Source organism: Cimex lectularius, unplaced genomic scaffold, assembly GCF_000648675.2.
Source record: "Cimex lectularius strain Harlan isolate CLEC.00 unplaced genomic scaffold, Clec_2.1 scaffold4, whole genome shotgun sequence".
NCBI classification, from domain to species: Eukaryota; Metazoa; Arthropoda; class Insecta; order Hemiptera; family Cimicidae; genus Cimex; species Cimex lectularius.
The window spans coordinates 527,464-546,686 of NW_019392723.1; the positions used below are offsets into that span (position 1 = coordinate 527,464).

A 19,223-nucleotide genomic window follows, 5' to 3' on the forward strand; every position below is an offset into this window, starting at 1 on the left:
AAATGGACGGGTGCCACATCGGGAAACGGGATAAGACCTCCAATCCCAATCCCTCTTCGAGTATTCGTAATCCAAGTGGCATTTCTCTAGTTACCCGTTATAAGCTGGGCATCTATCTCTCCGCCAACTTGTAATGGAACATCTTTTAGAGGGTTTGGCAGATTAATTGACTCTCGAAGTGTTATAGAACAATAATTTGGGCGATATGACAGCCCGCTGGTATTAGCAGGTAGAGGTCCACTCCTACTCTGCATTTTACCCTTTGTACGTCTGTTGTTCATTTTTGTTAATTTCTTTTACTTTTTATTGCTAGGGTACTTTAACTAAGAAGTTGTATGAACGGTGCCGGTAAAAAAAAAATAATTCAGAGTATATCGGGTTCGAATATAGGGCCCCGGGATTCGAACCCGGGACCTTTACCTTACAGTGTTAAGCGCCGTGTCAACGCCTTAATCGTTGCGGCCACCGACACCCTTTCTTGTACCTTAAATCCCTGGTTTTTATAACGTAATCCAAAGGGCGTTTCTGTTTTTATTTGTTCAATGCCCTTTCTTTCTACATTGGAAACGGATGAAATTCATACACAAGGCAAAATATTTTATTTAAAAGAAAAGTATTTAATTAATTTTTATCACCTGACCTAGTATCACGAAAAATCGCAAATGTACACTTTTTTCATTATTCAATCTTGTCACCCTTCGCACCATTTAGATATTAGAGCCTGTAGATGAAGATTTTGGGATGCATAGATAATTCAGCAGGGTAAATGAAATACAGGATGGGACTAAGAATGCTTCCTTGTGGGAGGCCGGCTCTGATGTTAGTCTAATATTTGACTCGTTGCCGCATCTCACTCTGAAAATCTGAAACAGCTGCCAGTTAAATAAAATTCCAGGTAAAAAGAAGTGCTTATCGTTAAAGTTCATAGAGGATACTTCGGTGCCAGACCTTATCAAAAGCTTGAGCCACAATTCAAATATAAAGTTTTGTACAAGTGCAACCTGATATTATAGAAGTACGAATGGCAACAAATATAAAGTGTTCAAAACTAGACGCGCCTCATTTTGATAGCCAATTTCGTGTGTAGGGTTGACCGCCTACCGCTGAATACAGCACGAAGTACCGTGGTTAGCCATACATTCTTTCTTTTCCTCTGCGATAAAATGTGGATAGGGTCTTCAAAGGATCGTAGAGCAGGTCCTTTGAAGTTTATAGTGAAGGATTTATGCCCGAAGCAGTTAGGCTTCCGAACTCGCACTTGGGCGATTTAACGTCCTGTATATCTACAAAGTTACTCTCTGTATGGCCTACTACTGCACCAGTCCGAGAACGACACGCGTTCCATGCCTCACGCACATCACATGACTAGGGTTTGGTGGCACTCAGAAAATGCTTAGAGGGGCTGTTGAGCAGCTTGGACTCGTGTGAACTGCCGTGCAGCTAACAGCCAGATTGCGATGAGTCCGCAGGATGAGTACCTACCTTTGCAGCTGTAGCTAGCGTATACGGCTTGCTACATTAGTGATAATGGTCGACGAGTCTGCTCTAAGCAGATTGAACCCCGGCTTATGTACAAACGTGCTGCAGGTTCATTCGCCGTCATCTTTCCGGTGCCAGCGGTAGCAAGTGACACTTAGGCCGTCATAGGCCAAACATAAGGGTCAACATGAGCGAAGGCCCAGCCTATAGAATCTTACTGTCAATATTGTAAGTAATGCCTTAGGCGGAGTTTTTAGATTTATGAAGTGCACCTGTGCCACCTCGCACTAAGAGCAGGTCCTTTGATTAATATGTTCAGACACTCGCTACCGTGCCCGGGAACATTCTTATATTCGGCTGTCTACACGCTCTCTGTAAGTAGCAAAATATGACAAGCTTGTTTTATGCGGGACACATCAAGTAACCTTGCGCGGGCTTTGGCCCAGTAGCAGATGGTCACGTTTCAACAGAGTATGACCTATTATAAATCAAGTATCGATTCCTCGTTTCCGGCACAGGTACTTATTATTATATTATAATTCAAAACTGACAATACTAAGCTTACTATTTGGTCCATTGTGCAGCCATCGCCATAAATTGTTCACAAGAAGTACTAAGTACTAACCCTACTATAGTTTAACCAGAATAATTATATATAATAAGATTTTCCTCGCCTTTACAATATTTTATTAATATTACTGTATTAAACCAATAAAACACATTGAAAATTAAAATATAACGCCTATAATGTGGAAAATAGAAAGAGAGAGAGAGAGAGAGAGAGAAAGAGAGAGAGAGAGAGAGAGAGAGAGAGAGAGAGAGAGAGAGAGTGAGAGTTGGGTGTTCCCTTTTAAGTATCTGGTAAAAAAAAAACTTTTCTAAATGTTTATTGAATTCATTTCTCACCAATCCCGCACCGTTTTATGCTCAGTATTGTCATGCTCTTAATGAAAAATGACGCCGAAGTCTTGGAATTCTTGTACCACCGAGGATATTAAAACAGACGGTATTAAGTTCCCATTAGATTATCGTTTTTATAAAGTGAAAGTTTTTTGGGTTTTTTTTTTTTTGGCCTCGGTACAAGTGCGTCCGGCAACGGTTATGTGAGAGAGGGTGCACATGGCCCATGGGTAGTTACGCCAGCATAGAGGAGGATCCTGCCACCCCCAAAGACCGATCATTGACGGGCGAGGAGCCAACCCTCAGTCATGCCATCTATGACTTTCTCATACTACTAACATTTTTGTCTTCAATTAAAATATATGTGTATATGTTTTATTATATGATAAACAATTTATTTATTACACGCGAGTTTAGTAGTAGTAGTAGTTAGTAGTTTAGTAGTTTGTGTTAGTCTGGATTTTTAATGCGCCCTCCAGTATGAAGGTTTTACTTGTCCAATAAGGTAGACCTTTATTGTTAGCGGATGTAAATTGTGAAATGTGAGAAAGGGTTGAAAGAGGTTCATGTGCCCAAGTACACACTAAAGAAGGGTAGATCCACTAGAGGCGAAAACCGATCTTCATTTAATTAACGCGAACAGATAAATTAATAATATAACTTACATATTTTGTCTCTTTATAGATCGCTTTTTTTCCCATCAAATTAACCCTTTTGAACTTTAAATTGACTTTTTTAATTTAAAATGAACCCGTTTTCATTTCAAATTAAATTTTTTTAAACTTTTTACATTTTGAATTAACTCTTTCTTTAAAGCAATTAAAAATTTAGGAGATGATATGAAATATAAGAATGAAAAACTTACAAAATTCCTGTGTATTTGTCTTTTTTAAATATAAAATAATTGGTCTAATTCATTACATTCAAATTAAATGTAAAATTACAAGATAAATACTTTGTTTTAATATTTAATTTGAGATATTTTTAATTTTAATTGTAATTAATTTTGAAGCCGTCTTCTAAGAGCCAAATAATTTTATATTAAAAAAATCCCAAATGTACACGAATTTTACTTAACATATTTATAATTCATACCATCTTCTAATATTTTTAATCCTCTAAAATAAGTTTTTTAATTTGACATTAAAAAGGGTTAATTTAAATTAACATTTCTTTTTGATTCACAATTAACCGTTTCTTTAAAGGATTTTAAAAAATTAAGCTTTTTACTTCAAATTAACCGTTTTAATTTCAAATTACCCCTTTTTAACTTCAAATTAGCTTTTTTTAATTAAGCCTTTTTACTTCAAATGAACTTTTTTAATTAACCATCAATCAACTTAATATCAAGTAAAAAGTGTTAATTTGTAATTAAAAAGGGTTAATTCGGAATTAAAGCAGGTTAATTTGAAGTTAAAAAGGTGAATTTTAGGGAGGAAGTTACATAACATATATCATAAAAAATATTTTTGTTTGTAACAAAAATACTGAAACCTTATGTCAGTGTGACAAGCCTAGTTATAAACCAAAATATGGTTCGGTTTTTTTTATGTATTATATATCTACTCACTGTAACTATATTGTTGGCATTTTGTAAATATTTCATATATATATTATGCCTTTAGAAAATAATTTATGTTAAATTATAGCTTCATATGTTTTTGTTTTTTTAGAGCTCAATACAACGATGGAAACTATGCGGGAGGAGGCCGAAATGGAAGAAGATGTCTTGTACCAAAAAGACGCATCTTTTTCCGCCCAAATTGTATTAGATCCTAGTACCACGCTCAGTCCTAATTTTGAGCAGAAGAGGCCCGAGGAAACCACCCCGTACGGTAGCGGTGCTACAGAAAGTCTGCCCCAACCTTGCGAAGACTGTGGGAATGGTAACTGCCTTATGGACACATCTCGTTGTCAATGTCCGCTGGGTACAAGCGGTGTTCATTGTCAGTCTGGTACATAATTTATTATATTCGATAAATTATAAGACCGTTCTGCCAAATATATAAAAATTAATCATTCTAGAAATAGACATTCGTACGCCTAGGTTTTCCGGCCAGGGGTGGCTTGCGTTTCCTGCCTTAAAAGCTGCATATAAACACGTTCAATTAGAAATAGAATTTAGGCCAGAAGTATGGGACGGAATATTGTTTTTGACTGGTGAAAGAGATGATTTAGCTGGTGACTTCATGGCACTTTTAATTCATCAAGGCTTTATTGAATTTAGGTAAGTTTTCTTATTAAACACAAAGCATTTATATTTTTATCACAGTTAAATTTTAATAGTAAAGCTTGGTTAGTATAAAGGTTTTTCATTATATGAGCTAATCCATTGTAGTATTTAATGTTAATACGATCTGAACCCATCTTTATTTTAAAATAAATATAAAAACTAGTGATCTCTGGTCAGAAAGTTTAATGTTTTTGCACTTTATACCTACTTTTTTACATAATAAGATTGTGAGAGAGAATATTGGATCAGAGATAATCAGTTTTCATCAAACTGCTACATTAATCTGACTTACAAAACACCCTCTATCGAGCAAATCTTGACTGAATAAACCGCAATAATCAACATTACATTATTTCTCAGGTTCCCATAGTTATAAACTCCTCATATTACATATAGAACATTTTCATATTTGAATATTAATATTTTTAATAGATTTGACTGTGGTTCTGGAGTCGGAGTTGTCCGTTCGCAAGAAACTGTCATATTAAATCAATGGAATAGAATTACTTTGTATCGCCATCGCTGGGATGCCTGGGTGCAGCTTAATTCAGGAAAACATGTTCAAGGAAGATCTAAGGTATAATTTTTGTTAATATTATTGTTAATTTACAACTGCATTTATTCAATAAGCAGATAAGGAAACAATGTGGTGTGTTAAGCCTCTTCAACTTCAGGAGATGAACCTGATTGATGGCTTTAAGGAGTGTGCAGTTGGGTCAACGATGTCTCAACCTCATATGGAAAGGTCATAGATGTAGGGAGTTGCAAAGAAAAGATAATTTGGGATATAATATGAAGTATCGGCATTAAGCTAGAACTGTAGCATAAGGATATTGGTGATAGTGGGAAGGATTTTTGGCTAGAGAGATTGTATCTTATTTAGGTTCAAGGTTTTTAGTCCATAGAGGAGCTAGTAGATCTGTGTAAAATATTTTTTGTTGTGAATAGTAAGTCTTGAACAGTCCAGCAGTTTTTTTTAGCTATCTTGTACAAGTTGTTCAATTCTATCATTTTAAGTCATATAAGTGGATTCCATGTCAAACTTTTGTTTGTGTAAAGTCCCAAGGAATTGACATGATCTTCCACAGGATTTGGAATTTGATTCAGTTAAGAGAAGAGTATTTTACATTTGAGGGTAAAGGATTTGTTTTCATTTATTTTTATTCTCCATTTACAACCCAAGGTAAGGGGTTGTCTTGCAGGGATCAAAATGGTAGTACATGATCAAGATTGGCAGAGAGGATTGCCGTATCTTTGGCAAAGATAAGGGTTGAGGGAGATCTCTCTATATATGCTGAAAAGTTACGGTCCTAGGATGCTTCCTTGGGGAACACCAGAGGTAGAATGGATTGGAGAGGTTGAGGTTTGGTAACATGGAAGAAATGACCAGATAGATAGGATTTTAAGTATGTACTAAAAATAAGGGATTTGAGTTTAAGCCCTGGTGCCAGACACGATTGTATGCCTAGGAGATGTCTAGAAAGACCTCACCGGAGAACTATTTATGCTAGGGATGTGTGATGACATCTACGATAAATTTTGTGGATTGTGGTGTAATCATTACAGAAGTCAAATTTTTAGTTAGGCATAATGTAGGATGTGGATAGAATTTATTGCAGGCTGTGAAAAGAATAGTTTTTCAATTACTTTCCTGACATACGTGGGAGCATTATAAGATGGTATGGGGAATAATTGTATGGTGTATCACAAGCAAATTATTAAATTAATTAGTTGATGAATCCAAATTTTTAATTTTTGTTAGTGGTAGAGTGGTATATTACTACAAGCAGATCTTAATTTGAATGTTGTAAAATTTGTGTTTACTACTGAGATTCATTCACGGATGCATTTTGGAAAACGTATGGTTTATAAACACATTGAAAAATTTATAAATAGTTAAAAGCATATCCAGTATACTATAAAATCTATTGATAACATGGTTGAATATATATTTATTGCATACAATATCTACTAATTCTAATTTTCAAGGGGTTGTTCTCACGCATGACTTTTCGTGAGCCTGTTTTTATCGGTGGCCGCGGTAACACTTCAGGACTTCAAGAAAAACTGCCAACCGATCATGGATTCAAAGGATGTATTAGACATTTACAGATAAATGATTATTTGTATAAATTCGCCGCAGTGCCCAAAGGTGATGCAGTTAAGGGATTCGATATCGGTAAATAATTGATAAACTTTTGTGCTTGAAAGTATATGAATTTCAATTCATATTATGTTAACCGTGGTGGTTTGTTTGAACAGAGGAATGCATTGCTGATCGGTGCAGTAAAGTTCCATGTCAGCACGGAGGAAAGTGTCTTACTTCGGATGACTCAGCAGTTTGTCTATGCCCTTTGGGTTTCACAGGAGATCTGTGCGAAACTAGATTAGACCTCCAGGTAAGCAAGTAGAAATTTTGTGTCAAATATATTTATTAAGATATTATTTTTTTCCATGAAGTACACTAGATAACCAATCAATTAAGATTAAGTTTTTTCTGATTCCCGGAGTCACTGGAAACTGTTTGAGCACAGCTCAAAGTCTTTGGGCCCCCTGTATTGATTTTTGGGGAAAAGTGGCTGCTTTATTGTATATAGAATTTGGTAATAACTTGTTTTGTGTTCCCATTTGGGTACATTATGAGGGAATGTATTTATTAGAGTGAATATGAAATATGAGGGGGAAAAATTGACCCTCAATTAGATTAGATATACAGTTTGTATAACGGGTGATGGACTCCTCCACTCTACTTGAGTGAATGATTTGGCTCCTTATAGAGAGTGTGTAGGAATGTCATCCAATAAAGGAATTTAACTTGAGCATGGCAACAAAAATAATTAATTCTCCTGTTCCAATTTTTGGAGGAAACCAGGCTGTATTATCTTGATCTATTTTTATATCTCAAGTTCCTTTTTGTATTAGGATGAATGTATTTATTAGTGTGGATGTGTACATTCACAGCAACCCTCAATTAGATTTGTTAACAGTATATGTAAATGGTAATGGAAGAATATCAAATACACCACCCTAATCGAGTGAATGAGTAAATAGAAAAGAATATATTTAATGAGGGAGGGTGTAAGTGTGTCTAGGTTTAAAAACTGCATTTGGGGCTAGAATGACCTGGTTGTTGACAACCCATGAAGCATAATGAAGCCTGACCTTGTACTCCCAAAATCCAAAATGTGTAATTCTCCACGTGCATATGTATTCTTTTTTTTATATTTTCCTTTTGTACTATTTCCTAAAGTGTATCATTTGTTTCAAAACGTACTGTTATTACTATTCTAGGTTCCAGCATTCAATGGTTCAAGCTATTTGAGATACCCAGGCTTGGGCTCGTCGGCTCTTTCTTGGTTGGACATATTAATAGTGTTAAAACCAAATGATTTAAACGGGGTTATACTATACAACGGCCATCGATCCGATGGTGTCGGGGACTTTATAGCGATGTACCTCTGCGATGGCCATCTCGAATTTACATTCGATTTGGGAACAGGCACCGCTACAGTCAGGTAAGAAAATTGATCATAATTGTATTTTTAATATTTTATTGATTTAAGTAATTTAATAAAAACTACATTACATACACATCTTTTACACTATAAATATGGGAATTTACATAATTTTTTCTAACCTAACATACTATTTTAGCTGTGGCATTATTTTCTATGCATTGTGATATACATAAATAAATTAATGAAATTAATGCATAATTATTCAACATCAAAGTTAATTTCAAATTAAATCTTTTTAATTTCAATTAACTTTTTGAACTTCAAATTAATCTTTTTTAATTTTAAATCTGAAATGGTTATTTTGAAAGGAAAAAAGGTTAATTTGAAGTTAAAATGGTTAATTTGAAATAAAAAGGTTAATTTATAGTAAAACAGGTTGCTTTGAAATAAAAAAAAAACGGTTTTTTGAAGTCAAAAAAGTTCATTTATTTGAAATTAAAAAAGGTTAATTTACAGTTAAAAGTTAGTTTGAAATTAAAAAAAGGTTGATTTGAAGTTAAAAAGGGTTAATTTGATGGAAAAACTATACTGTTATATTTTGACAAAGGACAACATAGTTCTTAAATATAATTACACATTTACTCAATTAATTATATACAATTTTTTCGAATGAGAAATTTGTGTCACATGCGGCATTTGAATCCATGACTTTCAGCTAAATACGCCACTACTCTACCACTTGAGCTACGATGACTTCGATCGCTCATGCCACAAACCCTTCATTTAGACTTCGCGTTTTTATTCCAATTGTAAGCAAATTGTGGCTTCATATAGAAACACATTTTATTAACGATTGTCTCCATTAGCAGGACTGTGTAAAATCCACAGGTGTGATTCTAGGTTAATAACAACTATTTTTATATTCTTTTTTACCAAGTTATTCTTAATTATTCGTTTACTTAATTAATTATACACATTTTTTTAAATGAAAAATTTGGATCACAGGTAGGATTCAAACCCATGATTTTTGACTAAATATGTCGCTGCTCTACCACTTGAGCTACTTTGACTTGAATCGCCCATGGCTCAAACTTTATATAGCAGTATATTTAGCGAAAACTCGTGGGTTCGAATCCCACCTGTGACACAATTTTTTCATTTCAAAAAAATTGGGTATAATTAATTGAGTGTATGTATAATTAAGTATAACTTGATTTTAAAAAAGCTGGTATTAACCTAGAATCACACCTGTGGATTGTACACAGACCCAGAGCAGTACAAAGCAGCTAATATACAATCGTTAATAAAATGTGTTTCTGAATGAATCCGTGATTTGCTTACAATTGGAATAAAAACAGAGAGTCGAAATGAAAAGTTTGAGGCATGGGTGATCTAAGTCACAGTAGCTCAAGTGATAATGCAGTGGCGTATGTGCCTAAAGTCATTGTATCGAATCCTGCCTGTTAAACAAAGTTTTGATTTACAAAAAAATTGTGTTTTATTAATTGAGTAAAAATATTAAGTTTGAAGTACAAAAATGTTAATTTGAAATTAAAAAAGGTTAATTTGAAATTAAAAAGGGTTAATTTGGCAGATAAAAGCTATATATGCATAACTGCTCAAAGCTGTAAAACATTATTATTTTGTTGTAGCATGTAATAATATTTTCAAATCACTTTTGTCCTTGGTAGTGATGGCAAATCATTAAATCTCAAATATATTTAAAATAAAATTTTAATGTGCCTAATTATTTTTATTTACATGTTGGTAGAACCTTGTTGATTGTATTTTTTTTATTATATGTGATAACTCAACAGGATATTTCATAGTATTATTTTATTTTTAGGAGTCCAGAACCCTTGAGTTTAGGTGAATGGCACGAAGTCATGGTATCTCGTACTGGCCGGTTGGCAGTTTTACAGATAGACAAAAAACCGTCTACTCAAATTTTATCTCCTGGAGCATTTACTCAGCTATATTTACCTCTTAATTTATACATTGGTGGTATCCCAAATTTTGATATGGTCTCACCCAAAGTAAAGATCAGAACATCTTTTGTGGGATGTATACAGAAGGTAACAAACTCTTTATATATTAAAGATTGATAAATTTACACAAATTTTTATTATACGGTCTAAGCATATTTATGTCACTTAATTTGTATTTTTGATAAGTATTTTTATAAAAATACCTACAAGCGAAATTTTACAGATTACAATAAACAACCAACCGCTACAAATTTTGGCAGAAGCACTAGCAGGCGTGAATGTGAACAATTGCCCCCATCCATGTGTGGCAAAACCTTGTGGCGATGTGGCTCACTGTGTCCCTCATTATGATGCGTATAAATGTGTATGTGATAAACATTGTGAAGAGAACAATGACATTTCACCTACCCATGTCGCTTCATTTTCTGGTACAACTTACCTTCATTATACTGATCCAGAAATTTTAAACAGGTGAGGTCACTAACAGTTCTAATTATTTTAATAATAAAACTATAATAACTTCCTTTATTGAACAAATTACAGAGTATTGGGCAACAAAGTGTCACTCAACATGCGTTTCCGGACAACGTCACCTTCAGGTTTGATAGTATGGACTGGTAGAACAGAAGTGAGACAGGCATCTGGAGACTTTTTAGCCCTTGGAGTTCGGGATGGATATCTCCATCTGAGATACAATTTAGGCAGTGGCGAGACTTTGTTAATATTTAATGATACAAGGATAGATGATGGTAATTGGCATCGTGTCAAAGCTACAAGGTAAAATTTTCATAAAAATTGTGTTCTGTCACCATGATATTCCCGAAGTAACAACAATTGGCCTCACTGAATATTTCATTCCCTATCTATTATTTTTCCCTTTGGAGATCCATTTAGATTCACCGAGCTTTTATTGGGCTTTCTTAGAAAAAGTCTAACATCTGGAACATTTCTGTCGAGTAAATTAATATGTTGAAACATTATTCAAATAGATTTCTGGCCTAATTGAGAACAAAAAAGCAGGCAGAATGGCAAGAGAGTCTTTCTTGGACCCCTTCAGTGACCTCTGCTATCACTAATGTGTCGCCTATACATGAAACAATTTTTTTGCAATAAAAAAGAAGTAAAAATGTGAATCCACCTCCAGAACTTCCTGAAAAGAAGAAATTTTAGCTCGAATCGCTCACACCTAGCTCACCCCAAATTTCTTCCTTGATAGAATCTTAAAAAAAGCCCATTTGTAAGTATAGGATTCAACTGCCTGCATCATCTTTGTTTCACCACTGAACTCCTGTTATACTCAAAGCCATTAATATCATTGATGTCACCTTAATTTTTCCCTGTTACCTTAATAATTTGTTCCTATTCTCAGCACACACCTCATTAAATAATATCTTTAACCTAAAAGCAGACATCCAAGCTATTTTTATAAAATTAAAACAGTATCAAGACCAAAATGGCAAACCATTATTCAAATTCATGGGCTTCATTGAAAATGAAAAGGCAAGAGGATGCCTTTTGGATGTGCAGCCACCCTTGGGATGGGGTCCTATTTCATTGACCACTGCCGCTACTTTAGACAGCTTGTCAAATGCAGGAGTGCTTGCATGCCAAATATGAGTCAGACACCCTAACAACTCTGCCACTGCAGTTCTCTAACTCCTCGCTATACTCAAAGCAATCACCAGGTCACCTTAATAATCTGCTCCGACTCTCAGCACCTCAGTAAAGGTCCTCCCTAAATCCTGACATCCAGGACATTAACACAAACCCCCCAAACCCTGAAACCCATCCAATCTTTACCTATTTCTCACGTGATAATTGATTGTCTCTCATACACCTACCTAAATATTTTTAGTTATTAAAATACTCATGTTTAATATGATTTTCTGATCTTGTTGCCTATGTATTTTATGATTATTACACATTATTTGATTTATTTATTTTACTTAGGCATAGAAAATAATATGCAGGATCATATTAAATAGTTTATATGTATAAAAATTGACACACATCGAAAGATGCTATAAGTAAAGTTTGCCAGAAAAATTATTTTAAAAAATTGGGTTCATTTAAAACATTTTTCAAACTTCTTAAATAAAATTTTTAATGATAAAAATTTGGACTGTATTAGCTTAGCCTTAGGATGGTAATTTTTTTCTCTGATATCTATTGTTCCAAAACAAATTCATAAGTGTTCTGGATTTTGTCCAAATTCAACAGAATTACAATCATTTGAAAGCTGATTAGTTTCTTATATCAGTCTGTGTCAACAATGTTTAGATTCATTAATTTCGTGGTCCGCTTGACCAATTAATATATTACAATTAATTAAGGTTTTTAGTTGAGATAAAAAAGTCAATGGCATGAGCGGGATTCGAACCACGATCTTTTCGGCTAGATACGCCGTTGCTCTAACACTTGAGCTATCGTGACCTCGATCCACTCGGGCACCAACTTTCCATCTCAACCCCACCTTTTTTTTAATTTTCCCCCCCAATGTTTAGATTTTTGATATATGTTTAGATTTTATGTTATTATAAGCGAGAAAAATATGAATCTAATGAACAAAAACTCTCAAACGTTTTATTTATTTATTTGCAATTTTAATTTATTTACAGAGATTAAGTTTGTGCCAGTAAGTGTTGTTTGTAAGATTCTAAGTTGCTATAAAATCTTAAATAAAAGTTGTTTCAATATTATTGATATTTTTTTATAATTTTTGAGAAAAATCAAAGGTGAAAAACCTGAAAAAATATAACTTTTTATTTTCCCAAAAATGTGTATACAGGGTGTTTTGTGGTGCACAAAACAAATATCAGCCTTGTTTCTTGCTTAAAAAATATATATTTTAACATACTTTGCTATATCGTTTAGTCTCAAATTATGTATTTCTATAGTTATGATACCCAAAATACTGCTAGCCAATTCAATTTTGTAGTGTTCCAGGAGAAAAGTAGATTTAAAAAATGTTACCCTATGTAAAAAAACTTATTGACACATAAAAACATGAAAAACGTGCACAACAAAGGCAGAAACAGAAAAAATTACAACTTAAAATAATTTTCCTTGGCTCCTACAGCCCATGGGGAAGAACACAGACCTGTCTCCAATATTTTTCGACATAAGTAACACCAAAAATATTGGGAAATTTGGTCGTTACTGATCATTTCATCCGCCTATGCTCATTTGGTTCACATTTCGGAATCTTGCCTTTCTTCAGTGTGTCTCGGCTAGCAAGATATGTGTCTGGCAGGCTAAACAAGTTAGGATAAGCAGACAAAAATGATAAATAATGACCACAATTCAGGTTCATTTCCCTGCAGACAACACAAAGAAATCTCACTCACATTTTACTCATCAAAATCATAGTATATAAGTTTGAACCCTTTATTAATCTTATTTTTGATTATTATTATTAAATGTTTATATTGTTTTAGGAGCGAACAAGAAGGAACATTAGCAGTAGATCATGGAAAAACTATTACCAGTCGTTCTCCTGGGAAATTGAAACAGCTAAATACCAACACCGGTTTATATATTGGTAATACACTTTAGTAACAAATTACGGTCTGAATTTAAAAAAATTATATTTCAAAATGGCATGTCATTCTATTTATATTATATATCTTCCTAAGTAGATGTTTAAATGAAGTTTACAATAAATTTAGTTTTGAAAGTGTTCACACTTGTATGTTTTCATGTCTGAATGTTGTGTATTAGTAGATTTATTTTACACTACTTAATATTTAAGGCCTTCTTTTTATGATTCAGACTAACTACGTCTTATTATAAGAGTCTTTATATTAATTTGTCACTTGGTTCTTCTATTTATATATTAATAAGTAGTTAATTAATAAAGTTTTAATGTTTTTGTTATGTGTTATAGGTGGTATGGAAGATATGGAATTGGCTACTCATTACAAATACCATAAAGGCTTCATGGGTTGTATATCAGAGCTGACCTTAAATTCAGACTATCATATAAAACTTGTTTGGACATCAGATCTATCCAATCACTGCGGAGAACTTCCTCCATAAAAAAAAGCTCCTTCCTAAAAAGTATCGATTGGACTGACTTAATTAGCTTTTAATACAATAAGCGAGAAAGAAATTATTAGGGATTTTGAATAATGTTGTAAGATCAAATCAGCTATGTGTCATTAAAATGGTATCGCTTGGAGAAATTTAGGAGTGAACGCATATTTTGTCAGTTAGACAATGGAACAAAACATTTTCAACATGTATATGAAACATTAACTGTACACTGTAAATAAAAATATATTATATACAGAGTTAATATGCAAAGACCAAACAAATCATAATTTTATGAAGAAAATAAAGCACATACTTCTGTTACAAATTATGAAAATATTCATTAACATCATTTCACCTTAAGAATATAAATTTAATCACTTTTATTTTATATATTATTTATTTTTATTTTAATGTACACTTTTAATGTAATGTGAATGCACTTTTCTATATACATTTTGTGGATGAGTTTTAATCAATCTACATACATATTTTTATTGCAAAACTAATGTTAAATGAGAGACTTGTGTACAACTTTAAATTGGAAATTTTCATTTAAATTCAGCTAACACTCAAAATAAACTTGTTTAGATTATTTCTTGTCTGATAATATCCAAGTATGTCTTCTAAGTTGAAATCTACAGCGAGTGTGTTTAAGAATACACTCAAACTAACCTATTCATTTTTTAAAATAAATATTTAAACTAGATTGTACATATGAAAATGTTTTCATTTAGTTAGGCTTTGTCTATTAAGAAAAAATTATCCATTATGTATTGAAATCCGTCCTGTTTTCAAAATCATCAAATTTTTTGATAAACACTTTTATAATAATTTCACGATGCAGATCCTTTTGATGTAAATACCCGTTTTTTTAGAATTATTTCCAACAATTTAGTTACTATAGAGTAGGTGTGGCTGTTGAATTATTCAATGGTGATAAGACAAAAAAACATTATAAAGGAATACGGTTTGATTTCATGCTATTCGTTGTTTTTGTATATTGAAGAAGATTCTACAAAAGCCTTTCACAGTTTTGCCCATAAATTTTCTCTTAAAATTCTATAAACGCATCAAGATTTTGAAGAAAAAACTAATATTGTAGGAAAACTTTGATATTATATGTTACCAGTGGAAAGATTTTTTTTCGCACGAAGAATTCTGCTTAGCACGTTGCTATACTTTTCAGCAAATTTTAATAGCAATTTAGAAACTTGAAAACTACTGTTCAATTTTACAGTTGTTTAATGTTCTACTTTTAAATTAAGTTCTACAAAACTATCCTGTTGACAATTTTCAACTAACAGATAAATGGCCTACTATGTTAGAAATTAATTTGAAATTGATTTTCTTAAATCTAAAAACAGGAGACTTTTTATGGCAGTAGTTTACAACAATAAGCGAGTGACTACTTCTATCACTATTTTAAACTCTTTAGATGGGTGCTTTGTACATTGTATTAATTGTTAAATGTACTTTATGATAGTGGTGATTTATGTCAAAACATGCAAATCCAGCTAAATACCTTTAATTTTAAAGTATGCATTGATCTATGTAAGCCGAACAAAATCATCAAATATGTTCAAAAATGTACATTATTTAATTTATTGTGCTACAAAAAATAAATTGTATACAAATTTACTGTACTTAGTATAATAACAAAAACATTATATTTTAATTTAACTAGTTTTAAGAAATGAATGTGGAAAAACTGCAGTTGATTTATTATTGATTAGTGAATTGGTTGATAAGTTAACTGAAAATTTCTTCTAGAAGTGTGCATGTCTTTCAAGTGTAATTGCAATTCTATTCTTTAAATTATGTACAAATTTTCAAGAACAAATGAGGATTTTCTTTGCAAAGGGAGGATACGGATGTGGGAATGCTGATTTTTAAAAAAATATTCTAGGACCCAAGATAAAATTTCTTTTTCTGGTCCAGTTTTCTGCATTTGTTGTGAATTTATTTTAAGGTTATTATCTAATATTCAATTTGCTTATTTTATATAGGCAGATAAAGTAATATGCATTATTGTATTAAATGAAATTATGCATATCATAAGTTAAAAAACCACAAGTCAGTTTCAGTTAATTAGGCCAAAATAATTTCATTTAAAAAAATTGGATTTTTTTCAAGCAGGGTCTTGAATACAAATTTTTATGTAAAACAAAAAATAGACATTTTTGGGTTTAATAAGCAGAAACAATTTTTGTTTCTCTGATGTCTGTTGTTCCACTAAGTTTTGTTTATAGGATTCTAAGTCACTATAAAGGTTCATATAGATCAGCAAAGTCATTTCAAAGGTATTGACACTTCTTATCATTTTTCTAAAAAACCTAGGCGAAAAACCTAAGAAAAAATATATTCTTTATTTTTCAAAAAATTGGCATTCAGGAGTTTTTGAGGGTGCTAAAAACGAATATCAACTTTATTTCTTGATAAAAAATATTTTAACGTGCTAAACTATTTAGCACGGTCTCAATTATGCATTTCTATAGCTATGACACCTCCAAACTATAGCTAGTAACATAGTGACCCAGGTGCAAATTATATTTTTTTTTAGATTTTCCTTATCCTATGTAAAACAACTGTCTGACATATACCTTGAAATACATGCACAACAAAGTAGAAATTCATATTAAAAACTCGAATTTTTTTTCTCAGCTCCTAGAACCTATTCACAAGAACAATCGGACACGACACGTGTCAAATATTACTTGACGTAGCATCATAAAAAAAAAAAGTTTCCCTAATATCGTTGATCCCATGTCTGGACTTCCTTGTTACAATAGCATTTATGCTCATATATATAAGTTTTTTTAAAGACCTTGTTTATATATCTATTATAAAATATTGTGAATAAATTTGTTAAAAGCGTTTTGTTCTTGTGCTATGTATGATTTATTGATTATGGGTTGTGTAATGTTTTTTAACATATCATTCTTTACATTTAGAAAACTTAAGGGTTAGAAAATTCAAAATAAATAATTTTATTTTTCATTAAACGTGATTAGTTTACTGTGTTTGAATTAATTAAAATTGTTGTTCAATGGATGTAACAGCATATTTTTTTCTGGGACAAATAAACAACTATACAACAAATCAAGTTATTTGTGCATGTTAACTTTCTTCTTAACTAATTTAGTTAGCATTTCATGAGTTGTGCGAAAACAAGAAAAAAACCAACACCAAAAGTTATTAGAAGCAAATTAATTTATCCTGATGTAATTCACTTCAAAATTATTTGCATTAATTAAAAGATTGTAACAACAAATTTCTTTACAATTTCTCTATAAAATCTTGTTATAATTGTTTAACTTTTAATGTAAATTATATTCACTAAAAAGAAAAAATAATTAATTAATGATTATTACTGATGATTACAATAGGGAATTAATGAATTATTTCTTTGCAAGTTAAATGAAGAATATTCATTTTAAAAAATGAGAAAAATTTGTAAAAGTTAAAGTTATTAATGTTAACATGGATACTGTTAAGATTAGTGGATTTTGTGAATAGTTAATTGAAATAATTAAATTAATAATTTTTAAAAGAGTAAATTAGGTGTTGCTACTACTAGCCCTCTTGACTGATATATTTATTCCTTCTTGGGTGGTTAGACTGTTAGTATCGTGTCTTTCTTATTAATTTTATAGTTTTATAGTGCCTCATAAAGGTTCTAATTCTTATTGCGATGCTACCTTGATATTTAAGTTAATGTTTCTACTACAAGGTACAAGGAAAGAAATTTACAAATCAGTGTCAGTTAAACTCACTAGCTAATTAATTTGTATGACAAAACACTGATTTTTTGTTACACTATTAAGATTTTGGTTTCAATAAATGTCAGTTATTAAGTAAAATTTTCTCAATTAAAATGGATAAATTCAAGGAAAAGGTATAAATCATGCAATTTAATCTTGGGACCTTTAATAAATTGTTTATAGCACAAATATATGAAATTTATAAATTTAAAAAAAATTTTCTTAAGGTTATTTAAAACAAATGTTCATTTAAGGGGGCCTCAAATATGCAAGGTATAATAGGTATAATTGTACATATAATAATGTAGAATCATGCTTCACACCACTAATTCTTCTAATAGTTCTTATTGTCCAAAAACAGTCATAAATTCAATTATTGTAAATAGCATTTATTTAAGTTTTAAGTGTTAGTATAGGATACAATTTTCAATAATCAAATTGAGAAAATTTTTTGACTTATTTTCTGTATCGATGTTAAACCTTATTTTTAAAAGGCACAGTGTACCACTTGCCTTAACAATAAATAATACATTAAGAGAGAAAAAGAATGTCATTAACTGTGTAATGTAGTATTGACATTAATTAGCCAATTGGATAAACTTGTATAATACTACTGCTATCCTATGAGAATCAATTGTATATTTTTTCATAGTGGTTCAAAGCCAATTATTTTCCTTAAATATAAAACAGTAGAGTGAATAAACATCATCAACTTCGCTTCAAAACATATCATCTCGTGTACAGTATGTAAGTTAGTTTTATATGTACTTGTGTAAATTTGAGCAATTATAATAAACGTTGATGTGTTAATTGGTGTTTGATTTTATTTTACTACCGCAAAATATTATAATTTGCTACACGCATGTTTCAGGCTTTCTCTAGAAACTCAGGGGCATTCCATTTGCTTGCCTCGCCGTAAAATCTTATCTATCCAAAAACATCCACTATGCCAAAACTGGTCTTTCACTTGGCAACATCCTTGGTCCCCTATTCTTATCCATTATACACTGCAGACACTTCTATCCATTCCAGCATTCTTCATATGCACAGATGATACTGCTATCCTTTTGGCAAACCAAGATTCAGTGGCCTTCCGAAACCTCCAGGACCATATCTCTTGTTTGAAAGAATAGTTCAAGAAATGGAGGATAAGACTCACTCAATTGAATGTGGCACGAACTTGCTCAGGAAACTCAAAATCATTAATTTATTCCTCATCCTAAAATCCAATCTGTCTGAGACCACCCACTAATGCTGGTGTTCTGCAAGGCAGCTTCCTTGGTTCCCTATTCTTATTCATTATACACTTCTTACAATCTTGATACATTACTCCTCACATATTGTGCGGTTTTAACCAACGGAGGACCAC

General features: G+C 32.0%; 1 protein-coding gene across 3 annotated transcripts in view; it reads left to right on the forward strand.

Moving 5' to 3' along the window:
• Positions 1-18,279, forward strand: part of LOC106672824 (pikachurin) — a 181,625-nt gene extending 163,346 nt beyond the window's left edge. For all 3 annotated transcript variants that reach the window (XM_014404561.2, XM_024226701.1, XM_024226700.1), the window contains exons 3-13: positions 4,053-4,334; positions 4,405-4,606; positions 5,045-5,189; positions 6,602-6,791; positions 6,875-7,011; positions 7,904-8,127; positions 9,917-10,145; positions 10,282-10,529; positions 10,602-10,835; positions 13,496-13,599; positions 13,945-18,279. In XM_014404561.2, the coding sequence (XP_014260047.1) occupies positions 4,053-4,334; positions 4,405-4,606; positions 5,045-5,189; positions 6,602-6,791; positions 6,875-7,011; positions 7,904-8,127; positions 9,917-10,145; positions 10,282-10,529; positions 10,602-10,835; positions 13,496-13,599; positions 13,945-14,096 (2,147 nt within the window). In that variant the 3' untranslated portion in view covers positions 14,097-18,279. The remainder of the gene's footprint in view (positions 1-4,052; positions 4,335-4,404; positions 4,607-5,044; positions 5,190-6,601; positions 6,792-6,874; positions 7,012-7,903; positions 8,128-9,916; positions 10,146-10,281; positions 10,530-10,601; positions 10,836-13,495; positions 13,600-13,944) is intronic.
• Positions 18,280-19,223: the final 944 nt, after the last annotated feature.